The following is a 27228-nucleotide window of genomic DNA, read 5'->3' as shown; positions in this document are numbered from 1 at the left end:
GATTAGCGAATGTGACGCCCATCTTCAAGAAGGGCTGGAAGGAGGACCCGGGGAACTACAGGCCTGTTAGCCTGACCTCGGTGCCGGGGAAGCTGATGGAGCAGATCATCCTGAGTGCTATCACACGGCATGTAGAGAATAACCAAGGGATCAAGTCCAGCCAGCATGGGTTCAGGAAAGGCAGGTCCTGCTTGACCAACCTGATCTCCTTCTATGACAAGGTGACCCGCCTAGTGGCTGAGGGAAAGGCTGTGGATGTTGTCTATCTAGACTTCAGTAAAGCCTTTGACACAGTCTCCCACAGCATTCTCCTGGAGAAACTGGCTGCTCATGGCTTGGACGGGTGTACTCTTCGCTGGGTAAAGAACTGGCTGGACGGCTGGGCCCAAAGAGTGGTAGTGAATGGAGTTTACTCCAGTTGGTGGCCGGTCACAAGCGGTGTTCCCCAGGGCTCTGTGCTGGGGCCAGTCCTGTTTAATATCTTTATCAATGATCTGGACGAAGGGATCGAGTGTACTCTCAGTAAGTTTGCAGACGACACCAAGTTGTGTGGGAGTGTTGATCTGCTGGAGGGTAGGCAGGCTCTGCAGAGGGATCTGGACAGGCTGGATCGATGGGCCGAGGTCAATTGTATGAGGTTTAACAAGGCCAAGTGCAAGGTCCTGCACTTGGGCCACAGCAACCCCATGCAACGCTATAGGCTTGGGGAAGAGTGGCTGGAAAGCTGCCTGGCAGAGAAGGACCTGGGGGTGCTGGTTGACATCTGCCTGAATATGAGCCAGCAGTGTGCCCAGGCGGCTAAGAAAGCCAATGGCACCCTGGCTTGTATCAAAAATAGTGTGGCCAGCAGGAGTAGGGAAGTGATCGTGCCCCTGTACTCGGCACTGGTGAGGCCGCACCTCGAATACTGTGTTGAGTTTTGGGCCCCCCACTACAAGAGAGACATTGAGGTGCTGGAGTGTGTCCAGAGAAGGGCAATGAAGCTGGTGAAGGGTCTGGAGCACAAGTCTGATGAGGAGCGGCTGAGGGAGCTGGGACTGTTTAGCCTGGAGAAAAGGAGGCTGAGGGGAGACCTTATTGCTCTCTTCAACTACCTGAAAGGAGGTTGTAGAGAGGTGGGGGTCGGTCTCTTCTCCCAGGTAACAAGTGATAGGACAAGAGGAAATGGCCTCAAGTTGCACCAGGGGAGGTTTAGACTGGATATTAGGAAATTTTTCTTCACCGAGAGGGTTATCAAGCATTAGAACAGGCTGCCCAGGGAAGTGGTTGAGTCGCCATCCCTGGAGGTATTTAAAGGACGTTTGGATGAGGTGCTTAGAGACATAGTTTAGTGGTGGTTTTGGCAGTGTTAGGTTTATGGTTGGACTCAATGATCTTAAAGGTCTTTTCCAACCTATATGATTCTGTGATTCTGTGAAATTTTTCCCCTGTGAGTTTTCCCATCATCTTTGTGAACCCAAGTAAGAATTTAGCAGCACAACAACCTTTGGCAAGGAGTTCCACATCTGAGCAAATTGCATGAAGAACTACCGCCATTTAATTTGCTGTTTAAACTGGCTCTTACCAGCTTTGTTAATTGCCCCTTAGTTCTTGTGTTGGGACAGAGAGTGAGCAATCAATCCCTACCTGCCTTCTCTAGTCCTCTCGTGATTTTTTAGACCTTTTATCCCCTCTGAGTCATCTGGTTTTCAAACCTGAAGGGTTATGGCTAGTGATCTAAGCAGGGATTCATGTCCTTTTTTTTGTCCAGAGCATCTGTCAAATCTTTTTCAGTAACCATCTCCTGGGATAGAATCCCCTCCTTCTGCAGATATGGTCTGCACTATTGACTGACTGATTTGGTTGTACTATATTTTGCTTGATTTATACCCCTTTTGTTTGTTTTCTGTCCCTGTGGATTCTTATCCTTTGCTTTGTAGTGACTGAATGCTTTCCCATTGTTCTCTTCAAAGCCGATGTGATTTTTAACCTCCTCAGATATTATGTTATCCCCGTGCCCTTTTCTCAGTATTGAACCCCTACCACCTTCTGGCAGTTTTCCCAATGTTCCAAGGTTTATAAAAACAAACAAACAACCTCAAAAAAACACACATAAGATCTTTCCCTGATACATGTTTTATCTTGACTGTGCCTGTACTGCTTTTTCATTCTTCTGACACCGCTTTTGCCGTGCTGATTCATGTTTGTACCGAGCACGTCTGTAGAAGCCATCACAGCTAAAAGCTTTTGACTGAGAAGGTTGGAAGCACTCCCTTTTTAACCTGCTGATGAGTGAGTCTCTTATGTCAGACATGCGGTGATTGAAGTAAAATTGTCCTTATCCTTGCAGAGCTTTGTCTAATAAAATCCAGACTTATTAAATATCCTTTCTTCAGTATCCTGTTGCTGCTGAGCCCCCATGAACCCATTAAAATATCTTAACACAGCTGTACACTTAGATGGTTTCCAAAGAGAGAGGGGAAAACTGGACTGTATGATGTAATGATACATTGCCAGACAGCGTAACTCACTGGGATGAGGTGATTTCTGTACTGTGGAAGATTAGATATCAGTGGGTTTATTGGAAGCTTTTGTGAAGGCATTTAAATTTTCTCAAAATGTATGTATAAGTCTTGCAGTTCTGACATAGTAACTGAATCTGCCTCTTGTAACACAAGAAACCAAAATAACTGAAGAAGTTGCAAGAAGATTGAAAATGGGGAAATTGCTGTCAAACAACTGTGATGCTCAGTAAAGACAGGAGAAAGGTGATAAGAGGAAATCTTAATTATGTTGTTCAAAATCGAACTTCTTTTTATGTCCTAAGGAAGTTAGGTTAAAGAAAAATATTAGAATATGCTTCTTTGGCTATGGGATATAGGTGGAATCCAATTGCTTAGGTCATCATGGGCTAGGGAGTTACTGGCTGAAAGAACTGTCCTGGGCTTTGCGTTTGTTTTTTGAAACGATAGGGCTTGAACAGCTTGTTTTAAATATTTTTGTTGTTATCACATATTAGCTGTTAAGTGTCAGTGGTGTGTTTTTGGAATTATGCAAGACACATGTTAAAAAAAAAAAATCTCTGACCAGAAGAGCTTACAAATGTTGTGCTTTTTAAAAGCTTTATGTTGTAAGTTAATTTTTCTTGCCTTTGACTCCTCGCTGTGTTTTGCAGTAAGTGCTAACATCATGGATAGATATTTAGCAGGTATAAATTGGCAAAGGACTGTTGATGTCTGTAGTGTTGACTGATAGACACCAATTAAGAATCTGGCCATATGACAATATATTGAAGAAGTCATCCAAAGAGCAGGTGATTATTTATGTATTTTTCTTTTGTATCTCTTGGCAACCTTAAACTCTAGTTCATGTTGGCTTCAAGCCAGTGCTGTTGCATGAGGAAGCAGTCCAATCCTTGGCCTTCATGGCTAGTGTAAGTGTTTCTGGGGCCAAGCAGTGAACCTGAGCAGAGAACCAGTCTGGGTAAAACGATTTGTTTTAATGCACAGTCACAGAAACACTTCAACAGGCTCAGAAGGAAGAGGCTGCTGTGGTGGGCAGAAGGCAAGAATGAAGGCCAATTGGGAGAGCATGCATGCAGGATGAATGTGAATCTGTCTTTGACAGCATGAGCCAAGTTAAAAATAGCTTTTAAAAAGCTTACTCGTTTTCTTTTATTTGCTTTTTGTTTGTTTACGGTAGAATTTTAAGACTCTGTCTACAAGGGCTGCCAGGAAATTGTCTCTGCAGTTTTGAGAATATAGTTCCTGGGGCAATGCTCAGAGTGGGTGATAAATGCGGAAAAGGGGGCAGGAGATAGAATTGGCTCTGTAGAGATATTTCATTAAAGACAGCGGAGTCATTAAGAGTAATGACAGAGGAGAGAGGTCCTAGATGCTTTTACTGTTTCCTGTGTCTCTCACTAGCAGTTTAGTTCTCATCTTTCTCTGCCATTTTCTTTATATGCATATTCTTGGTGGATTTCTGTATTGTCTATCAAGTGAATAGACAGGCACTGCCATTAAAGAGAGGAAGATGCAAGTCTTCTGGTATTGACAAAGGCAAGTCATAAAGCTGATTTGGTCCCCAGCAAAAGAGAATGTGATCTTTCTCCTTATCTTTAATGACTTACGCTTTTTTTTACCGGAAGCGGCCATTTACTGCCAGCATCTCACACCTCCACTCTCAAGCTGCTGTGAGTTCGCTGGATGCTTCGTCTGCTTTCCCCTAAGGCTAACGTTTGCTCCTTCCCCCTGCAAGGCAAGGCTTTGTCAACCCTCCCCAGCTGGAAACATAAGTTTGAGACTAAAACTTTTCTGGCATCCAAACTCACTTCCTGCAAAAGGAAGTGTACAGACGGTGGACTTCAGTTATCAAAATGATTTCATCCTCTTCTTAAATAGCCTGCCTGAATAATTGGATGCTATATATTTTGACGCTAACAGATTGAGGGGTTTCCTAATGGTGAGAGTGTAGTACTTCGAAGACCTTCATTTTTTGTGTTGTGTTTTGGGTTGGTTATTCTTCAATCATACCCTACAGATACTTAAAGAGAACATATATTTTTATCAAAACCTACCTAAGTCAGGAATTATAATGATTTCTAGAGCTTCGTATGGGAAAACATAATTTACATGGTAAGATCATACTTACTTACTGTGTCACAGCACTAGTCGCTGTAGGCTGTTTTATGAAAACAAAATACATGAAATGATTGTTTTGCTGGGAGTAGGGAGTACAGATATCTTCTTACCCGTATGGAAATTATGTGCAATGAACCCCAAATCTCAGGTGGCCAAACAGTGTAAAACAGCGAGTAACAGAGCTGCAGCATTTGATTTATGGGCAGCTGAGCACTGCAGGCAGCTAAGACTCCTCCTTAGCTTGGCAGCATCTCTCATTTTTGCTAAGATGATTACTGCTGCAGAGATCTATTGCTGTCAAAGGATCTGAGCTGGTTTTGCATACACACGAGGTCCTCCCTTGGTGCCATTGTCACTTTTAGCAGCTAGAATATTCTGCCTTCATCTGGATAGTGGGGAGGCTAATACGCTGTGTGGCAAAATCATGAAACACAAAATGTCAAACCCAGGTAAAACATGACAAATCAGGTAGAGCAACACTGGAAAGCTGCTTATCGCGCAACTCGTGAACCCTCTTTTCCCACCTAAGTTATCAATAAAAAGAGCTTCTGTTAAATAGGGCGGTCCAGGAGTGCGGGGCAGCAAGTGAACCAAGGGCTTGTGAGTTTCTGCTGATCCTTCTGCTGGTTTTACCTGCAGCTGGGTTTTGGGGTTGTTTTTTAGTTTTGTTTTTCCCCAATAAAATCCTTCACTGTTGTAAAGCTGTGTGGTTTCCATTCCAAAAAAGTTCTGTTAACTCATGCGACCTCTGAAGGAATTAAACATGTTTTGCTTCCTAAATGGAAAGCCGCTAGAATGTTTACATAGTGAAGTAGTTTCTTAAGATTTATCTCCTCCTTCCTCCTGGATCTTAAAAGAAAATAAATTCTGCTTGCTTGAAGTTGATTTTTGCTTTAATATTTTTAATGATGTGTTGAGGACGGTGGGCTGGAAGCGCAGGGATTAGAGTGCTCGGTTGTCTTCTCAATTTTGTCAGGGACACGTGTTAATTCAAGTAAACTCTGACCCTCCTCTTCTCTTCCTCCCCAGTGCACTCTGTTTTCTATTGTGTAAAAGATGCCTAATGATACCTATGGCTTTAGATTCTTACAGGTTTATTTAGTACTGAAAATAATGCCTTTCACAGAAATGCAAAACATAGTTTCTTGGGTTTATTACACTTCCTCTTAATTCCTGTAGATCCTTTAAATCACATTTTAAATGTCACTTTTGAAGCACAATATCATGTTCAGTGTTTAAAAACTGAAAAAATTATTTTTGTACTTTCTTCACTGTCCTTCCATCTGCCAAAACTCGGGCCTTTTGCAAAAATCAGCGAATTGACGTCAGTTCATTTACCCTTAGGGACAGTAAATTATTACACAGCTTAAGTTATAAAAATAAATAACTAAGGAGGGTGGAGGAAAGAGATGGAAAACAACAAAAATCTATCACAAACTCTCCCTGGATTCTGAAGCATATATGATTATAGCATTAAAATGTCCAAACAATGCGACTGAGCAGAAGGCATTAGAGTTTGGGCCTTAGCTGGCTCTGCATTAAGCAGCGTTACTGTTTTTACACAGCCTTTAGAAAGCTCAGAATTGACCTGGTTTTATTATTTTTATTGGCTCCCTTGATGATAGACAAATGGGGCTAACCTGAGGCCAACATAACCAGCAGGAAATTTGGGTCATGGGTAGTTACATTTTTAAAACTTGTGTTTTAGGGTAGTTCAATCAGGGTAATTGATTGATTGTTAGGCGGTGCAGGGAGCCCCTAAATCATCGGAGGTGGCCAGATAATGACAATCTGCCAGTGGATTTTGTTTGAGGCAAATTTCCCAGCTCCCTGTGGAGCCGTGCTCTGCAGTGAGGCTGCAAGTCCCTTTTTTTTTCCATGCATGCTCCAGTCCAACTGGCCTGTTTGGACAAAATAGCCTCTGAAACTCGGCAGTTGCAATTGAAGTCCTCTGTAGTGCCATTTCCCAAGAGATAAGGGAAAAACATTCCAGAGAAGTTCATACCCCAGAAAGACCCTACGTGCGTTCTGAAGTTAACGGTTTATTATAGCTCTTTAATTTTTTTTTTCTCTTTCATTTTTACTTTGAAGATAAGAGGTGGCAATTGTTGCTTTAAGTTGTTGAGTTTTAGCCCACCCTTCAGTAAATCATCCTGAAAGTTTAGACCCAATTTTTTTTTTACCATGTATGTTTGAAAGTTTGCCAGAGAGGCTGTACACGTGTACTTTCAGGAGCTACTATCCTCAAGCAGGAGATGTTGACCCTACTCTTTTATATGACCATGTGCATCCTCAGTGCTCCATGCATTTGGATAATTTGTGCATGCAAAATAGAGCTTTTTCAAGAACTCATCTTTGGTGTTGTAGGAGCATGCTATGAGATATTTAAAGATGGGGTGAAGTAGAGAGTTCATGTGTTGGGAGGGGAGGGGGGAATAGATGATGTGCCAGTAGATGATAGATGATGTTCAATAATACGTGGCATAGGGCTTGCCTCTCCTTAAAAGTGAATTCAGATTAATATAGATTGAAGTTAGTCATCTGTTCCAGAATAACTCCATGTAGGTTAATCTTCAGTTCTTAGATTTTTAGGAATGATTAGGCTTTTGTTTGTTGCGGGTGGCTTCCTCCCGGTAGCTGCATACCTCTGAATTCCTTGAAGTTTTGTCTTTTTCCATTTTAGGATCTGGATGATTTGATATTTATTGTACTGGCATACGGATGAGAATTTGTTTGTGTCACTTTTCAAGAAGAGAGTGGGTAATACTGAACTGAGCAGGGCTCAGTTTGGGAACCGACTGCCTTGAGTTGAGGGTGGCCCAGCTGCCAGCGTATGCCAGACCAGCGCCAAACGCCATAGACTTGCTTCCCAGGCAGAGCAGCGCCTGGACTTGCTGTGCCTGTGATTTAACGCTCCCTGCCCAAACACACACAGGGTGCCAAACCCTCCCAGATTTCTAAATGTTCCTTTTTGGCTCCCAAATGCCTTTGACCACTGTAGCTTTGTAATTTACTGCTTCAAGTCCACAGTGTGCACTTACTGTTAGGTTTAGCATGTGGGCAGTTAGAAAATTCTTCTCTAAGGTATGTATTCAAATAGGAACATAACATCTGACCACATTGAAGTCCCTTGAAAGATGGCAAAACTGGTATGTCAGGAGCAGGGTGGGGCCCAAAGTCCACAGAAGTGTTTTTTCCTATAGCACAGGCTGGAAAAAAGTTTCTTGAGAGCTTGAATAATTCATGCTTGCTTTATGATCGCGATCTGCAGTGGATTGGTGTAGGTATAAAAATTACAGTTCATGAGATGCTTGTTAGTGTTTCTGAGATTGTCAAAGAACAACTAAAACAAATACAACCAAAACCAGGATCCCCTGAAGTGTTGTACGGAGTACGCCAGGAGATGAAACTTTCAGTTTCCGTGTTCCTAAAGTTAGACTCTGAAATCCCTGCCCAGGTTTCAGAAAAAACTCCTCAGTTGTCAGAAGAGCTCAGAACTAAACTAGTGCAGTTAAAAGCAGTGATATACCTAACTGCATGATTTTGTTATTGTATAAACCTGTGTCTCTTTCTGTTTTGTTTGATTTGTATTTTGTTTACTTATTGTGAATTTATTTAAAGGTATATTATTGGCTGTGATGCCTACTCACCGTGACCAGTCTGTTTGAAGTTACTGTAGTAACAACCAAGAATAAATGTTTGCAGACTTGACTCATTGGATTGTAGGAGATTCAGCATTTCGCTGTACGCTCTATGAACTGACCCACAGGTTTCACAGGGAGCTGTTTGGCGATCGCAGGGCAGGGGGCAGGGTGCTGAGGGTGGCATTGCAGGAGACCTCTTGAATGGATCCGACTGATCACCGCCGTCAAGTGGGGAATTGGCCCCGCTTCTCACCTGATCCCACTGCCGAGCTGCAAACTAACCCGCAGCAGAAAACGAGTGTGTGGAGACTTCCCGTGCAGGTGTGTGTGCGCAGCGAGGGTGGCAGTTTGCCGCTACGATTAGTCGCTCCACTGTCCTGAGCGGCAGAGACCGGCATGGTGGATCTAAACCCCAGCCCCGGTGTTAAAGTGATGTGGATGTCAGCGTGGCACTTCGGGGGACTCACATCTGAAGTCTCCTTTTTACAACCACAGGAAAGCTGTTTGGACACCCTTCCCGCAGAGATGAGAAGACACAAGTGCGATTTCAGCTACTGAGGACCAAGGACATCCCAGCACGCTCTGTTTCCCCCTCCTTTTCTCTGCCAGCCTTCCTCTCCTCATATGCCCATTACGATCATCTTTCAGCCTCACAGTCACATCGTTCTCCCCGCTTCCACGTGGCGTTTGCCTTTCTCACCTCACAGCATGGATGTGCTGTGGGAATGAGCCTGACCTGCCTAGCAAAGAAGGCTTTTCAGTGGGGAAGACCCCTGTTACGTGGCTTGAGAAGCTGGCAAGTGTGCTGTGAAGGAGGCGGAGGGGGAAGAGGGTCAGGGCACATGGCAGGCAGGTGATTGCTGCCCTGTCCTTGCTCCTGCTGTACAGCTCCTCTAGGAAACCACGCTGGTCACTTAAACCACACACTTCACAGGTGATTCCCTCTGTTTCTAGTTGTCTGGGTTTCTGACCTGAAAGCATAGGGTCAGGTTTGCAGCTGTGCTGAGAGCTCGCAATAGCAATTGAAGTCAATGGGAGCTGGGCTTTGAACTCCCTGCTCAAGTACAAAATCAGGCCCAAGGAGGAGGACCAGAATTTAGAGGAAGTGTTTGACCTTGTGTTTTCTACCATTTTTACCCATACTGCAAAGGCTGATGCTCCCGTCCCCTCATCTTACTGGTACATGGAGAAGATCTAATCATCAGGCTTTTGAAGTGCTAAGAGGCTGCTATCATGAGTGCCTTGGAAAAAACTTATAGGAAACTAATAAATTTGCTATCTGAGCAGCAAATACGTCACAGGACAATGTGCTGACAAATGAGAATGCTAATATTGAACGTTTCATTAAATGAGCACTGCTATTATGAGAAATAATAACTTGCAGATGGAGTATCTGCAAGTAACTTGCAGGCCGGAGTATGTCTGATGTCTGATAAGCACTACAGGGTCAATCTGACGTGATCTTCCTTTTGTTTTTCAGACTATTGGCAAGTCGGAAATGCCCAGTGTTTTGAACCAGTTATTGCCAATGATCAAGTCTTACAATGAGAGGACAAAAGATGATTATACCTGCGAGGACTTCCTTATCTTGCTGGTATACATGTATTCTGTGGTTGGAGAAATCAAAAGTGGAGAAGAGCTGGACGCAGCTGAAGAAGAGGTGAAAAAGGCCCTAGTCAAGGCCATTTGTGATGAGCCAGAGCCATCTCCCGTGTTGCAGAAAATAACAGGTAAGATTCTGCTTATGTGGTGAGAAATTGGATGGCTGTGAACGCGGGAACTGGGAGAAACATATAAAAGCGACTTGACTCGTCTGTGGTGCTGAGGGTATGTGAGTAAGCACAACGATTTCCTGTAGATTTGTTCCATCTCCCATGTTCATATGTGCCAAACGCTGACAAGCTGTCCTTGAATAGTGCTGAGTCTGATGAAAGCTCTACAAGTTGTTCTTTTTGTTAAAGGTTGGCTAAGTTTTTGTGTTTTCATAAGGTAATCTTTTCCACAATTTCTTTCATTGATCAGTGCAAAGTTAACCCTGGGAAGTCAAAATTAATCCTGGAAACATGTTCAGTGAACCACAGTTGCTTTGTGAATACGAGGAGCTGGCCTGTCTGGCATAAAAGAAGAAATGTGTCTAAAACCAACATTGAGCTTTTTGCTGAAACAACATGAACATTAGCCTTTAAAAATAGCACACTAAGCCTTTTTTTAGATGAGCACCCGTAGAGGAGAAAGGCCCTAACCTCTTGCTGCCAGTGTCACATTTTAGAAAAAAATAATTGTTAAAAAACATTCATTAAAATGAACTATAGCTTAAGGGTGGCATATCTGAATGGCAGAAGGGATCTTGCTTCCTGCTGTCAGTTTTCTCAATATTTACTAATAGAGAGCAGGTCATTGACCAGGTCACCTTTGAGGTAGGGAGCATATGAACATAAATCAAAATGTTGTGAGGAGCTTACAATTGAAAGCCTTTGCCAAGAATGGGCCTAAGTGGGGAGTCTCAAGGGCAGTGGAGTAATTCTGCTGTTGGTTTTTCTGGTATTATTCCCTGTGGATACTTCTGCTTCAAAATACCAGCATGGTCTGACTGGTCTGCTGTTGCTTTGAGTGTGAAGTAGTTTAATGGTTAAAAGACTCTTACTGTAGAAATGGGCATGTTCAGTCATATTTGCACTGTGCTGTTATTTTAATACTCCTGGCCATGGTGCCTGCAATGTTCCAGGTTTCTTGTAGACTTTTGCCCTCCTGTTTTTCAATATGTACTGCACATCTTGTCCACTATATGGTGCTTCCCTCACAACTTCAGTGGTGCCTTCTACTGGATACGGTGCAGTCATTTCTAAACCTCCATTTTCATATTTTGCCATTTCTCCTATGATCAACAGTGTTTTGGATCACAGTTTTATGAGTTTCTCTTCGTTGTGCCTAACGTAAGTATGGGAAGATTTGAAGTCTCTAAAACTTCAGTCAAGAACCAAAGAGAAGCTGCATTCCTGTGTACATAGATGCTTCCCTTGTTGCTCTCTATGCTCTCGGGTTATGTAGTTGCAAGCCCAGATGGAGATCAAAATAGACATTGTGCTTGTCTTATGTTCCATAACCTGTCAATAATTCCATAGTTTTTACAAATATACTTGTATGCTTGAGTCCAGTGTGCATGTTTCCTGAGTAAAAGTGAATATCTGGGTGTTTGCTCTCAACTTCTGGGCAGATGAACAGGTAAATGAATGTTTCAGTACAAAGATTCTTCAGTTTATGAAATAAAATTACTTCTGTCTTTTTACATAGTGGGTGGACTATTAGAAGCATGGTGGGTGTCTGAAGTACGGCATTCATCTCCTTAGGCATAAGCGTTCACTCTGTTATGTGGGGCATCTGACTATGAAAAAGAGAAAGCCTTGACACTGTGCAAGCAAGCACTGTTCAGCAACAGCCAAAACATTCCTGTGTTATCAAGGCGAGTTTGGCCACAAATCCAAAACACAGCACCATACAAGCTGCTGTGAAGAAAGTTAACCCCATCCCAGCCAGTCCCAGTGCAGGTAGTTTTAGACCAAGAACGTCATTATTACGTTATGAAGTTAATTGCATAACACAAAGGCAGAGTCCTTGCATCCTTCTGTTTCTGTATCTGTGTGTTTAGTACAACCATGTTTGTGCTTTCTGCACAAGTGTGTGATAGTATTTCCCCTTGCTTGCATACTTTTTTGGTTCATCAGCATTCTTTGTTTTCACATCTTATTTAGAATGACAGTTCTTTTGACTTATTCATAAAAGAGGAAAAAAAATATTAAAACTTATTGTCATGACCAAAAATAAGGATTGTCTTGGGAGGAAAATATAAAATGGGATTTCTAGGAATGCCCCTTAGGTAGTTTTCAAGCCTTTATTCATCCAACAGATTGCTTTCTCGGCATTAGTGGAATTTGCTGAATTTGTAATTTGCGGTATTTGCAGTACAGTTGAATTGGGAAGACTGAGAAAACATGAGCAGCCTTAGACCTACTCCTCCTTGACCTGCATTTTGCCAGGCCTGTGTTCTACATCCTGCTTCCCTCTGAATCTTGGGTACCTTGCTCACTGCTTGAGAGGCAAAGCAAGTCAAAATGGTACGAGCACCCGCAAGCTTTCTTTCAAAGGCACAGCAGGAGGACTTTCTTTGTAGCAGGGCTGGAAGTGAGGGAATAGATGGCAGTGCCAGTTTCCCCTTTTGGTACAATAGTGGATATAAAGCTGAGACATCTTCTGCTTCCAGCAGAACACGCTATGAACCGCAGACCAGCAGATACAGGATGGCCTGTTTTTACGAGGTCAGCCTAGCTCTGCAAGTTAGCAACAGCGATGGGTCTGGACAGGTTGTGGTCCAGACCTACAGCGTTCTGCCCTCATTTTACTCAAGTCAGAAACAAGAGCAAACCTTTTCTGCTCTTAAGTGGCCACAAAAGTTAATTAGACTAAAATCAATTCTAGTAATTCTTGGAATATCTCATTCATGATCAGAACAAAGCAAAATGTTCACAGTCTTTTATTTTGAGTTTTCCATCAAGGTAAATGATAGGAAGAATGTTAAATTGGACATGTCAGGAGAGAAAAGTAAGCCAGTTACTGGGTAGATTCAAGACACTGCATGCTGGCTCACTCCTCGCCTCCAAGTTGCTATGTGGGACCTGAGTTCCTGAATATTCAGTATCCGTTCTGCAGTAAATCTGCTCTTACTAAGGAGCTCAACCTGCAGAGCTGCAGATTTAAGTTTCAGACCCCGCTAGCGATGCATGATTGGACAGTTTTGGTTATAGCAACAGATAGCAAAATTCATAGTTGCCTTTAAAAACGCATACAGAAGTAATACTATGTAGGCTGCAAAGCCAAGCACTTCAAAGCTGAGAAATGCCAGTAACTCAGTTTCCCATGCAACCATCATTTGACTCCTGCGTGCATTGTAGCACAGTCTTCAATTTCGTGATTATATAGTGTATTTTCTATGATCCGTGGCTACATTCAGTGTATGGACTGCACACCACAGAGAACCAGAAAAATACAGCTTCAGTTATTCTTACACATGATGAATAAGTACTAATAAAATAAGTGAGACTCTCTGTATGATATTCAGCAAGTAACTTTCTCCGGGTCTCAGTTTGCAGTTCATGAAGTGGACTGGCACTCTCAGCTTTATGTGACTCATTTTGGAACTTGAAGAAGAAAAGCATTAAATTACATTTGCAGGTATTAGTGATTACATTTCTTTGAACGGAGCGGACTTCTTGCTCTGCTTCCTGATACACCTGGTGCCTGATGTTTTGGTTTTAGTTTGGATCCAACACTGTACTAAAGCTGTTTGGTTGATTTAAGCTGAAATTAAAAGCTGTATCTCAGCTGTGGCTCTGAACTGCTGCTTAAGCCTTTTGCTTTCCTCTTCTCTGCAAAGCATGGAAGGTGTGCAATCTTGACAGTTACACATTTTTGTTGGTTTTATTTGTTGTTTCCATGGAGTGACTTGAGAAATAAAATGCAGAACCCTGGTAAAACTTTAGAAAACTTGACTTTTGAGGTCAAGTCATCAGTCGAAGTAGTAGCCAGGTTTATAGGAGGTATCTTTTATTTCTATTAAACTTGTTAAATGTAAACTTACTTATGGTTGCCTGAGCCTATGCCTATAGGAAATCTCCAGTGATGTGACTACCTCACAGAACTAGTGCAACCCTCGCACAAAAGGTGCAGCTCATCAGTGCACAGGGGGTATTTATGCTACGTCTGGTTTTTAGTGTTACCTAGTGAAACTGGCTAAGTATTTGCAGTAGTGGAAAAGGAAGCTTGGAGATGTTAGTCTAGCCGTCCAGTTGGCCACACTGGATTTCCCTGATGTAGCCTAGATGATTACAGGCCTCTGCAGAATACGTTAAGATGCAGCACTTGCGTAAGCTTATATTGTGAAAGAAGAGTAAGCACTCACAATTTCCTGGCTGTTGAGTGTTAGGCTTCTCAACCTTATTGTTGCCTGAACATATGTTTTCCAAAATATTTGTACAATAACGTTCTGCGTTTATGTAACACCTTGTTTCATTGAACCACTAAAAATATTCTGGAACTGCTAATTAAAATGAAAATGCTACATGTTAATCACCCAATGAGATGTAAGAAGTATGATACAATTTTTTTGCATGCATAATAATATAAAAGTACATTAGTGGTGTTGTGTTTGATGGAACTGTTAAATAATACGTGTTGTGGTAGACTATCTTAATGCCTTGGGTAATAAAACTGAATGTAACAGTTCCAAGATTTCTCCTGGGTGTAATTTACCGCAGACATATGTTCTTCATCACTGTTTCCAGCAGAATGTTACAGATTGGAGGGGAAACAGAATAGACCAAAACATAATGGAAAATGATGCTTTTCAACAGAATGCTGGGTTTGGGGGCATTGGGGGGGGGGTGTCGTTTTGGCAGCTCTTTAAAAAAAAAAGCTGTAAAATACTGTATTTATTTTATCATCTTATCTGTTCATCTAGTTTTGTAAATGTCCATGTAGAGCTGTGTACAGCTACAAACGTATGCAAAAGTAATGCTAATAGAGCTGCAAAGCAATTAAAAATCTATTTTTTCAGCTGCACCATTCTCTCTTTTTCATCTTCAAATCTCTGTGGGAGCTTTGTAGTGCAGATCTGCCTTTCGTGGGTTGCTCTGGAGGCCAGCAGGCCAGCCGGGCTGCAGAGCAGCCAGCTACGCTGCCCACGTGCAGCAACTCTCAGCTGGTAGGGCTGTAGGTATCAGTTGCACCCTCTCGAGCATAGGTGTAGCAGGAACCCTCTTCTGCCAGGAACTGCTGTTTATCAGCCTCTAAAAACTAAAAATTTTAATCATAAAGTGGATTTCTGGACTTTTTCTTTGCTTTTTCTAAATTCTGTGTGTTGAAGTGTAGGCATTGCCATACTGGGTTAGACACATGTTGCCTTGGCTGCTTCTGCTTCTGTTTGTCCTCAGCACACGATTCTTGGGGGAGATGTTGCATGTTAATGAGGTTACACATTAATGAAGGTATCATTACCTTACTGCTAGGACGGCCTAAGTATCATGAATCCTAAAATCAGTCTCGGTTTTGCAATAAGCATTTACATTCCTAGACAGGGACAGCCAGTTCCTTCGGAGGACAGACACACTCACTTTTGTTTGGCTGTGGTCTTGGCTCCACTGCTGGTTTGGAGCAACGATTTCCCAAACCTAGCTGTATTACACGTAGGTAGGTATGTAATTAGGTCCTTGGCTGAGGTTATAACGTAGGCCCTTTAGATTTGATTGAATGTACCAGCGGCCTTGTGTAGGAGGAGGCTTGTCCAGCTTCGCAGTGGAGGTGTAGCTCAGGTATCTGCTAGTGGTTTCTTTTGCCCCCCACACACATTCATGCTGTTTAGGAAAATATTGTGAAACTACCATTGTTCAAAACCATGAAATCCAAGAGTAAATTCTGAGTGATTTTAAATTTTCCCTGCTTTTGTCAAGAGTATTTTCTATGAAGTTAATAAAGTTTCTACTAGTTCAGGGGAAGGCTAGCCCCATCCCTCCCTTGTATAATAGCTTATTTCCAAGTAATCCATGAGTTTCACAACAGAACTGATGAAAAAGAAGTCATGACTTGAAGAAAACATTTGCACTTTTAAAATTCTATTTTGCTGTTTGTTGAGAGCTTAATCCTTACTACAAAGAGACTTTTTTCACATGTTCTTAAAATTGAAACACACTATTAATGGCAACATGTAGACAAATTAGAGAAGGGTTAATCTGGTGTTTCTGTGAAGTGTAGGTATTTATGCTGAGAACTGTAACTGGCTGTATTTATCCAAAATAAAATAAAGCTGCAACCAAACTGTTTCTTGCTATCATTTAGGGAAATAATAGAAAAATCAAAATTAAATATTGTCCCTTCTGAGTTTTCAAAGATTACATAATTCAAGAAATTAAAAGTTCTGTTCTTTATTTTGAATATTTAGAGAAGTCTTAACAAGCTGTGCCATCTTCAAGGCCTTCTCAAGAGCTTCCATTTTGCCCGTTCATGCTTCAGGAACTCTGCATTTGCATTGTCTGCACAAAAAATAAGAGCAATGTATTAGCAATGCTGGGTCCTGCTGGGGCAGTCCTGCAGGTCTGGGGTACAGGACTTGGGTTTAAGGGTTGCTCCTTGATTCCAGGCGTGTGTGGGAGTCTGGCTGCCAGTAGGTTTAGTAGATAGCGATCAGCTCCCCACCAGAGCGAAGGTTTATAAACTAAACTGTTTATGTTAAAAGTTCATAGAGTGGGTTACGGAGGGTGGGGGAATACCTCAACACATCAAATAGGTAAACATTTTGAATATCCAGAGAGGCTGCTCTCTGGAATACTGATTAGCTTCTTCTAGTCCCTGACACTGAAGGGTCATTTTCATGCCCAGTGTTAGCAGGACAGCTTTGCACTCTGGTTTGAATTGGGAAGAAGACCTCTTCCCACCAGGTTAGGGCATTGTACATGCATGATTAGAGGCTGTGCTCTTTGGGGAATCTGCTCTGTCCTGTAGCCTGCAAGTCATAACTGCTGCTTTGTAATGAAGGCAAGTGCCAGAAATGCCGCTGCATATGGTCTGTGTAGAGCTAAATCTGCTGTGATTTAGAGAGGAGCTGTAAATGCTGGTGTGGCGTGGCTGTGCAAACTTCAGGGCTGCTGCCATCATCATGGATGCATTGCAAGGGAGAAAAACTTTCTCATGGGATAGCTCCACTCAAATGATAAAAAGAGGAAGCCATCTCAGATTATGGCAAAGTTTATTTCTCTTTCTCCCGTGCTCCCTGTGTCTCCCCCAGTACCAAGGAGGTGGTCCTTGCCCCGCAGAGCCCTCCTGGGCTGGCGTGCAGATAAGGCGCAGTTGGAATGAGTTTTCCCTTTTGCGTTGGAAAGTATTTGCAGTCCAGCAGTCCCAGAGGATAGTGGATCTGACGTTCACCCTACCAGGAGCACCGGAAGACATGAGCAAAGCTGCTGCTTGGCTGGGCAAGAAGGGGCTGTGTAGGGAGCTCCTGCAGTTTAATTAACCCTGAGATGCTGCCACTGCTGCAACACTTCTGTCCTTTGCTTCATGGTAACAGAGCTACTGAGAAAAAAAAATCACTTCACACGTCCCAAGATATTAATCTGATTTACAGAACAGTCACAAGAGGATTGGTGTGACCTCGCTGCAAAAATGGGGAGAAATGGGGTATGCTCTGAAGCACTGACTCTGCAGGCACAGAGTATGTGTCCTAATTTTTGTCAGCTCTGCTTAGGACCCTCGAGCTCACCAAGACCTCAGTACCTCTCCCCTGTGACCTTTCTAAAGGCGTCTTCCCATTTCTGTTCAAAATCCATGGTTGGCAAATGGGAGACGAGCAAGCCACATCAGCGGTCTCTGATTTCAGGCTTTGTATCGCTCCCTGGGTGGATTCCTGGGCTATTTCTCAGCTGGGAAACATGGAGGGTTTTCTAGTGAACTGTTTGGGAGACAAGTTGTTTGTACTAGCATTCTGGATTAATTTATATCTGAATTTGTATATGTATACTTTTTCTATGTCTTAAAAAATCAGGCATATCTTAAAAATCAGTATTAAGCTACGGTACTAGAGGTGAGAAAATCAGGCCACTTTGTACATATACAGGGATATTTTGTTTGGATTTCATGGTGTACATTAAAATGTATGGTAGAAGACAATCCCAATGGAAGCCCAGTGGTGTTGGTTTGGGGTTTTTTTTTAATTTTTTAAAACTTTCATATGTTGTCTGTTTATTTTGTCTTCAGCACCTGGTCTCAGTTGGCTCCAAACTGGATAGTAATTTTCATTGAAGTGTTTATAACATGAAGTCTTTTTTTTGTCTTTTCTAACATGAGACATATGCCTGCAGCTCTGCAGGCCGCTGTCTCATTGCCAACTTAGCAGGACAGCCAACTGCAACAGGAAACTGATATGGTGCAATTTTCATTAATGATTTGTATTCTTTTTCAGCATGCAAATTCAATAGCATTTAGAAGATGCTTCTAACATAAAATATTTCTTTCCTTTAAGCATAAAATGAAAACAGAAGCTGCTTTAGAATTAGGCAAGTTTTTAAAAGGTACTTGTATATGTATGTGGCAAGGCTAAATCCTTTTTTTCTTCTTTCCATTTGAGTCACTTCCTTGCAAAACCTTAAAGCTTTGGCATATTGTAAAATTATAAGTAAACTCTTGCTGTTTTGCAGAGCGCACCCAGCCTGGCAAACCAAAAATAGTGAAGTATTAAATAACTGTCAAGAGGGTAAAAAAAAAAAGAAAAAAAAAAAAGGACTTGTTAGTAGTCACCACCCATATGACAGATATCTACTGAGATTTTGGGGTTTTGTTTTTCTTTTGCATACAGCCACAAATGATGATCAGAGGGCTGGAGCACCTCTCCTACAAGGACAGGCTGAGAGAGTCAGGGTTGTTCAGCCTGGAGAAGAGAAGGCTGCAGGGAGACCTTATAGCAGCCTTCCAGTACCTGAAGGGGGCCTACAAGAAAGCTGGAAAGGGAATTTTTACACGGATATGTAGTGACAGGACAAGGAGTAATGGCTTTAAACTGAAAGAGAGTAGATTTAGATTAGATATAAGGAAGAAATTCTTCACTATGAGGGTGGTGAGGCACTGGAGCAGGTTGCCCAGAGAAGTTGTGGATGCCCCATCCCTGGAAGTGTTCAAGGCCAGGTTGGATGGGGCTTTGAGCAACCTGGTCTAGTGGAATGTGTCCCTGCCCGTGGCAGGGGGGTTGGACTAGATGATCTTTGATGGTCCCTTCCAACCCAAACCATTCTATGATTCTCTGACTCTATGTCAGAGATGTTAAGGTGCTTGCTGTAGATTGCAAAATTTTGGTTTGTTACATTTGAGTGCCTTCTTGTAAGAGTTTCTAAGTATTCTGTTATCGTTCTTGCCAGTTTGGTATCTGTTTTAAATACCACACAGTGTGCTGGATCTGATGGTACAAGGACAGACAGCATTGCCTCCGCCGAGGCAAGGAGGAATAACTGTCAGCTTTAGATGTTTCTAGTTGTTTTCTTCAGCTCACTGGTGGTGGTAATTCTCTTGTGCTTACCATGAGATTTTATCAGGAGTGAATTCTGTCCTTTGGATTTTGGGCAGTCAACCTATTTCAGGCTACCAGTCTCCGTATATTTTAATGATGATGCAATATGTTGAAATCCAGTATTTCAAGAAGCAGTTGAGCCCAGCTGTAAAATGGAATCATAAGGCTGTGCATTATCACAGTGTTAAACCAAAAAAATCTCTTGAATAATTGATTATAACTCATCTTTTATTTTGCAAAACCTTTGCTCTGTTGGTCACCTTAACATCTCAACAGCAGAACCAGGAATATAAAAATCACACTGAAAAGAATTTCTAGAATTTAATAAATAGCTCAGCGATTTATGGCTTAAACATACATCACTTGTCCATGCAGCTCACTAGTCAGCATGCCCTAATTTTCCCCTCTTCATCCCAAGCTTTGGAGACTCATGGATTTTGGCTCTGGAGGTCTTCTTGTTCAATCATTCCTATAGTCAAGATAATTTGCTTTCACATATATTGCATTTTAAAGGTCAGGTTCTGCTTCTGTATAAATCAGTGTGAAAACATACAGTGCTCTTCCTGCTTGCAACAGTCCTGAGATCCAGCTTAAGGGATGGATCAAACTATCGTGATGCGGTCTATGGATCAATTCTGATGTAAGGGGATAAGCAGGATTAAATATTTTCATTGATCTGTCAACCTTGCTAATACAACTTTTTCTTAATATAACAATTTAAATACCTTCCTTAGAATTGTTGTTAGTGCTACAACAACATCAATAACATTAAATATTGTCACGTACTACAGAAGTTCAAAAGTGCTACCTTATTTAAATGAATACTTTCTCACAAATCTCTTCATGTGTACTCAAGCCCTTACTATAAACCTAAGAGGCAGATCTCTCATCATCTTGAATTTTAAATCAACATGGAGAAGGTGCTGTTATAGTCCCTTTCTCCCTATTTGTTCTTGTTTAGTTTTAAATTTTATAGGTGAGTAAATGTCACCTCTGGTGGTTAAAGTTCAGGTCAAGTTACATTTTGCTGTGACCCTCCTGCTCTCTTTTGCAGGCACTGGGACTGTGGTCTGTCAAGACAGGAAAGTTCACAGATCATAGCCTAAGGATTATTTTTTTTCCCCCCTCTCTTTCTTGGATATCCTTTCGTCAGGCAAGGAAAGTAATGTTTGTAAAATTGGATTGAGGGAGTTCTGTTAATTGAGAGTTTTGTGTAAATAACAGTGATGTTTGTGCCCTACACAATTTTAGAAAGCATTATGCATCGCTGAGGCTGGTTTAGAACCAGATGTCTGATTCTCTTTTAATTTCCCGCTTTATTCATTAAAATAAACATTATTGTGGAAATACTTGCCTGATGAGAGGTGGCAACAGCCAGTCATAGTCAATTAGACACATTTATTTAATGAAAAATGATACAAATATGTAGTAGACTTGCATGGATTTGTGTTGATGTGGGGAATATGTGGATATAATGTGTGAATGTTCCTGGTTTATTCAAATCTCGTTCTTCAGGCTTTTGTTTCTGGTGCTGTCTGTGCATATTTCTTTTACAAATCTGTGTACACCGTGTGTATTGATATAGCCCCAAGACTTTAAAAAAAAAATAGAGGGAGAGATAGGTAGATTTAGAGTTATAAAACAGTCTTTGGGGAATGCTTATAGTCACAGAGAAGTGCTGCTGCCTGTTCACTAAGCAGAGCTACCCAGATGACAACTTCTTTCCCAGGCTGTTACTGAATATCAGCACGTATATGCCGAGGAGGCTTCCCGGAGATATGCCCCGATCCCGGCGGGAATTCTGCCTTTCTTCCTTATGCTCTCTTAAAATGTTGAGCAATTGGAGAATATATAGACATGGCAGAGGCTTGTGTTAGCTTAAAGGAGATTTATTAGAATGGAGGCTGCAAATGAGAAAAACCTAATAAAATAAAAATTTGGAAAGAACCTTGCTTCCAGTAGCCTTGCCTAATAGCAGATGAGAATTAGGAGTCAGAAAATCTAATTCTTCAGTTTCTTCATCATCGTTTCTCTTCTGCCCCTTTCTGCCATCTTCTCCATACTCTGCTCACATTCATGCAAATCCTGTGCATTAAGTGAGGAAGAAATGGCAGAAGAAATAGTAGGGGCTAATTGATTGCATCCGTATCTAAATGTTATTCATGCTGGGGAACCATAATTCTGGCATTTGTTAACTTTTGAGTGCTTGCCTTCACAAACTCACTGTTGTTCCTTTGATGCTTTCAACATAATTTCCCAAGTAAGCAAACAAAACACTTAAAAGCTGAAACAGCATTTTGACTGTAGAGAATGATACTTATTTTATTGGCAAGTTCAAATAATTTGGCTGCACATCATAGTTGTCTGCTGCTTGCACTAGTGATCAGTGCAATAGCAGGTTGTCTTCCAAATGGACCAAGTGTTTACCAGCGGGTAGACATACCACATAGGCTTTGCAGGTATTTGACAGCAACAGAGTACTGAGGTTTATGAATAATTGATTCAGTTTGAGATTTTCTGCCTATATTCCTTTAGCTTCTTTTGTCTCTTCATGCCACGGCTCTTTTCCCCCACCATCCATGTTGTATTCCTCCCTGTCCATCTGTTTTTACTTCTGCCCCCATTTCCAGCCCGCTGCCCCAGTTCTTCCCTCTGCCTCTCCATCACCTACATGGATCCAGTCCGCCCTTAGCTCCTTGCTATGCTTCCTTTTTTTGTCCACCTCCTCCTAAAGTCTTCCTTTGGTCTCCCCAGGCTCCCACCTGTAGGCTGTCTCGTACGTCTGCTGCACTCATGTATGTGAAGTATCTTCCTGCCCTTCGTTATTCCTAATTTCAGGTCAAGCATTTATGGTGGGGAGACTTCTGTGACCAGTTGTTGCATCCCCAGGTGAAAATGCCATGTTCTTACTCTCCCACTCATAGATCATCTCTGTTCCCAAGAACAAGCTGCTGTAGGGCAGTTCCAACCACAACTGGTTACCAAATTCATTTTTAAAAGGGAAAAAAATAAAATTAAACAAAGGCATTATGCTTATTTTTGTATAGCTCCCTAAAACCCCTCTGTTCCTACATTACTACCCCAAAGCACTTACTTGTACCGATCAGGGATGGAAGTGGAGTACGCCGGGTTTGTTCCCACCACTCTACTTTAACACAGGTTTAAAATAGGAACCTTGTCTGTCTGTCTGTATTTTTATGGCCAACAGAAAGAGGTTTTTCAAGGGTGTGATTCATCTTGTTTAGTTGGGTGCCTTGAACCAGCCTTATGAAGTATCTGTCCCTCCATTCCCAAGGGAGAGGTGTGGGAACCATCCTTCACCAAGTTGGTTATGTACCTACGGAGCAGGCATACCTGCCTGGCTTGTGACATGTCCTCAAGGATCCACAGTGGGATGGTGATGGTCAATGCCCAAGCTGCTCCTGGGGGCTTCATCAGTAAAGGTCAGGTTGCAAGGGTTGGATGTTTTTTTATTTCTGTTCATAATTATTCATTCGTGCCTTTCTATTTGCTTCACATTCTGCAAATCTCTTCTTTCTTCAGAAATACTCCTATATTGAAAGTTCATCTCCTTTCACTGGCACTATCCTTGTCTGAAGGTCTGGGTATTTTACTTCGAGTTCATGGCCCCTACGTTGTGTTCATGATGGTTCCTTCTCAGTTCTTGTGTCTTAGACAGCATTCCTCTGTGCGAAAATACACGTTTATCTGGCATATGTTTCAAGAATATCTATAAGTGGTAATATATACTCATTTACAGCTGGTTTTATGAGACAAGAGATGACAGTCTTTGTTATTTTTGCTTCCATTTTCCATGCCCGTTTACCATCTGCTTCTCCAGCAACGCAGTGTTTCTGGCAGATAGATAGGAACTGGGAGTGCATCATGCCTTTAATTTTGCAGTAAGTGGGGATTTCTGCACTTTACAGTGCACATGTCCTTTCCTTAACTAAGTCCCTCAATGGCCCTGGGTTTGAGGTGCCGTCTTTTGTGTTGCCTGTGCAAATAACTTCTTCCAGTCTCTTACTTGTAGTGGTAGACGGAGCAGTTTGGTTTGTTTTTCTTTGTAGCAGCTGTGATTGTTGGATTTAATATGTATTTGATTCTAGTATATTCGCTAGTATCTCTTTCCTGGTTTCGAGGAGATAAACTGGGATGAGTCATAGAGCACTTACTCCCAGAGATAGCTTCAGCAATTGAAAAGGGACCATGAATACTTCAGGCAAAAGTACTAGATATTAGGCATAGATGGTATGAAGGTCACTGGTTTTTGTTATTTTTTCCCTCTCCCTAAGCAGATGAAGTCCTCTTCAAACAGACTGCAGAAATACCAATTAGTGTGCTTCATTCTGAAATGTAATCAAATTTAAAATGTAAAAAATCCCTTTCGGCTACAGTATAATCGGGGCCCCTAATTATGAAAGGCATATGTTCCCCTCCATCTTTCTTCCCTCCACCGATGTAGATAATTGTCCTTCTCAAATGATTTCTTCTTTGTAAAAATCTTTGTGACGTTCTACTCCTGGTTTGCTCAAAGCAATGCTGTTATCTGGTGCATTAGGTTTGTGTTGGTGGATTCTTGGAGGATAATATACAATATAGTTACACTGATTACTTGCTATTTCATGTGTCATCTGTGTTTTGGAATATCTCAAAGCTTGTCAGTCTTCCGCTGGGGATTACATCATTTTGGGGGTCTCAACCATTCTGAACAAAAGCATACTTCAGTGGTAAAATATGTATGCCCGGACAGCTGGCAGTCTTTCAAGGCTCCAAACTTGACAGAGAGTTAATCTCAGAGAAACTTATTTTCTTCTATTCTTAGTAATGAAACAAATATTTCCATGCCCCCACCCCTTTTTTTTCTTTCTTAATGTAGGGTTTTCTTTATGGATGGTAATTACTGACATAAAATACATTTCTTTGTTTTTTTCCCAGCCACTGCAGGATTTATTCTGGGGTGGTGATTTTGGTTTCTGCGTGGTCTTTGAATGTTTTGGCAATGGTCAATCCAAATTAATAATTGTTTCTTTAGTGGTAAGCCTGATCTTGTTTGAAACATGCAAGTCTCTCTGTTATTAGTGTGCCTTTTTTTCAGGGGCAGACCCCTGGGGAGAAAGTTATCTGCACCTGCTAAGCTACCTTGTCCCATATTGAATTATAACAACAAATTGGTATCACAGGCTGTACCACCCCATCACATAAGCACTGTTTATGTTATAAAGGCTTCATAAGGGTTGAATTGAAACACAACTTGTTGCACTAGGATGAATTTCATCCCAATATCCAACATATAAAAGAATAAAACCAAATGGCTTCACAGTTGTTATAAGAAGATGCTAGAAAAAACAGAAATGCAAAATTGGACCAAGAATTTGCCATGTGCATACTTAATCTAGATTTTCATGCTATTCCTACCACTTTGTTAGGTTTAAAAGATAATGCTGCATTTAACTTGTTCTGAGGAAAACCTGCCTGCTAGACTACCAACTCCCAGCTTTTATTTAGGCAGCCCACTTCCAGGCCCGTGCCCTGGTGAGTCCTGGTTCGGTACCAGCTTCTGCGGTCGGGCTCACCCGTAGCCGGACAAAGCCTGCTTTGGGAGCTGCTGCATTCAAACACACTGTGTGAATCTCTCTCGCAGACCCACTAGGTAAGGATGTAGCTGAAATGAAAACACCTGCAGAATATTCTCAGCTTCAACAGAGTATCTATTTTATTTTCCTAAAATATTATTTCATCAACTATTTTTATCATATCTGCCTAATGTTAAAAATTTGCCTTTCCATTTGAAAGAGGATTTAGGCATAGAGTTTGAGTAACTCATATGAACTAATAACAACAAATATAAAGTGTAAATGAATGAATAATATTACTTTATTTTAATTTGGCGTATCATATCAATAAATAAATTACTATTGTTGGGGATATATATGTGGATCTATTTCTATATTTGATTCACGAGAAAACTTGTGTGAGTTAATAGCTTGCAGAAGGTGAGGTTTCCTCTTGATTTTTTGATAAATTTTTCTTTAATTTGCAAAGATTTCATGTTAAAAGAGTTATGGGAGTGGGGAATTTATGCTTTTGTTTCACATAAGATGCAGACGTACACTACTATATGTAGAAAAGCATTTAAATAAGTGGAAAGCGAATATGAAAAAGTTCTGGCATTTTTTTTTAAGATTGGAGCTGTCCAAAAACATCCCTTAAAAAAATTTTCTATCTCCTTTTAATTTACCACAGATGAATGAAATCTATGCTTCTCTTAATTTTAGTGGAATTTACTTTTAATTACTTTTTTTTTCTTGTGTGCAAGAACTTTCCAATATAAAGAGATTACATGGCCTTCATTCATTCTTTTCAAAGCACACCACTGCCAAAAGAGCACTTTGTAAGCAATTAAGCGGAATTGTGCAAGCTCTTACTGCTGGTGTTTAAATCTACGGCAAACCTGATTTCCCATTGGTTTGCACGCAAGTCATGCACTCAAGTATCTAAGTATTCAGGTCATGCAAATTACAAGTTTATTGAAGGGTCAGTATAGTTATCAATGGCAGCTGTTCACAGGAGCCTTAACACCAAGCTGAAAATTTATCTTTTGATTTGAATGGTTCTCACCCCTAAAACCATTATAAGGTCTCAAGAGCATTACTATTTTTAACTAAATAGTGGTTATGTCTTTCAGTTTACTTAGGCATCAGACCAAAGATCACTGAAGTCAATATGAATTCTTCCGCTTACATCAGCATGCTCTGGGTCATGCTCTTAATAAGCTGTCGTGTTGCTATCCAAACCAGAAGAGATTACAAAATGAGAACTGGTGCAGTACAAACCAAAGTGGGTTCAACAGTAACCTGAAGTACTAATTCTACCTCCAGTCAAGCCAGTGGGAGATAAACATCCTACAAGAAAAGCTGGACTGTTTGTTGCTTTAAAGTTACCTTTCAGCTAACGGAAAGGCAGTAAAAATGTTTCGGCATGACCACCTTGCCCACACACTGATGTTAGTGACGACAGGTCAGGGTGGGCGATAAAACGCCATGTAAGATTTTGTATTTTGGAGTGCGAGTGTTTATCATTAAGCAAACACTGGCTCATCTATGAAGTAAAAAAAGGGGTCTGATCTTTGTTTTGAAGGTCTTTTATTCATGATAGAACAATTAGATTTATACTGCAGAAGTTTTGAAAGACGTGATGAAGATGATAGTAACAATTAAGAAGCCCTGTGTCAGGAACCCTGAAAATACACTTGGAATAGAAAGTTCAGTAGTCTAAAATTAGGAATTCAGGTATTGTACTGTATGACAGTTTCATAATAAGGAGGAAGAAGGAAATATATTATATTATGCAACATTACTCCATTAGTGTTCAGAGAAAAGAATGGAAGGAAAAAACCAAACCAAAAGACTATATTTAACCCTTTCACATCATTACATTAAAACTGAGTAATCCAGTGGAATTTAAAAAATATTTTTGTAAGTAAAAGAAAAGTGAAATACCCTAATATTAAAAATATTCCAGACAACTAATGAATTTGGGATAAAAAATGTGCAATAGAAAAAAATAAGTACCTGATTTTGAAGCTTGATTTTAAGGCAAGCATCTTCAACCTTCTCCCTGGAAAGACTTAGAAAAGCAGAATTTTCTGCATTAAATGAGGCTCATTTTTGATGGGTCTGTTCACTTACTGTTCACTTACTGAATGTCACAGGAGGAGTATTCCTAGAGGTGAAAAACATAGTTAGATAGAAAATTTCAGTCTGAACTGAGGGATGACGCAAACAGTAAAATAGAAGGTCCTTCACTGGTGGGTCTGAAAGTGCAAAACCTTTACTTGCTTTTGTTTGGCAGAAGTATT

General features: G+C 41.2%; 1 protein-coding gene across 1 annotated transcript in view; it reads left to right on the top strand.

The window, feature by feature from the left end:
• Window positions 1–27228, top strand: part of SCFD2 (sec1 family domain containing 2) — a 207591-nt gene that overhangs the window by 83354 nt on the left and 97009 nt on the right. Inside the window, exon 5 of the mRNA XM_075500066.1 lies at window positions 9747–9996. Coding sequence (XP_075356181.1) covers window positions 9747–9996 — 250 coding nt within the window. The remainder of the gene's footprint in view (window positions 1–9746; window positions 9997–27228) is intronic.

This window comes from Mycteria americana, chromosome 4 (assembly GCF_035582795.1).
Source record: "Mycteria americana isolate JAX WOST 10 ecotype Jacksonville Zoo and Gardens chromosome 4, USCA_MyAme_1.0, whole genome shotgun sequence".
NCBI lineage: Eukaryota > Metazoa > Chordata > Aves > Ciconiiformes > Ciconiidae > Mycteria > Mycteria americana.
This window is presented reverse-complemented; position numbering and strand designations above follow the sequence as displayed.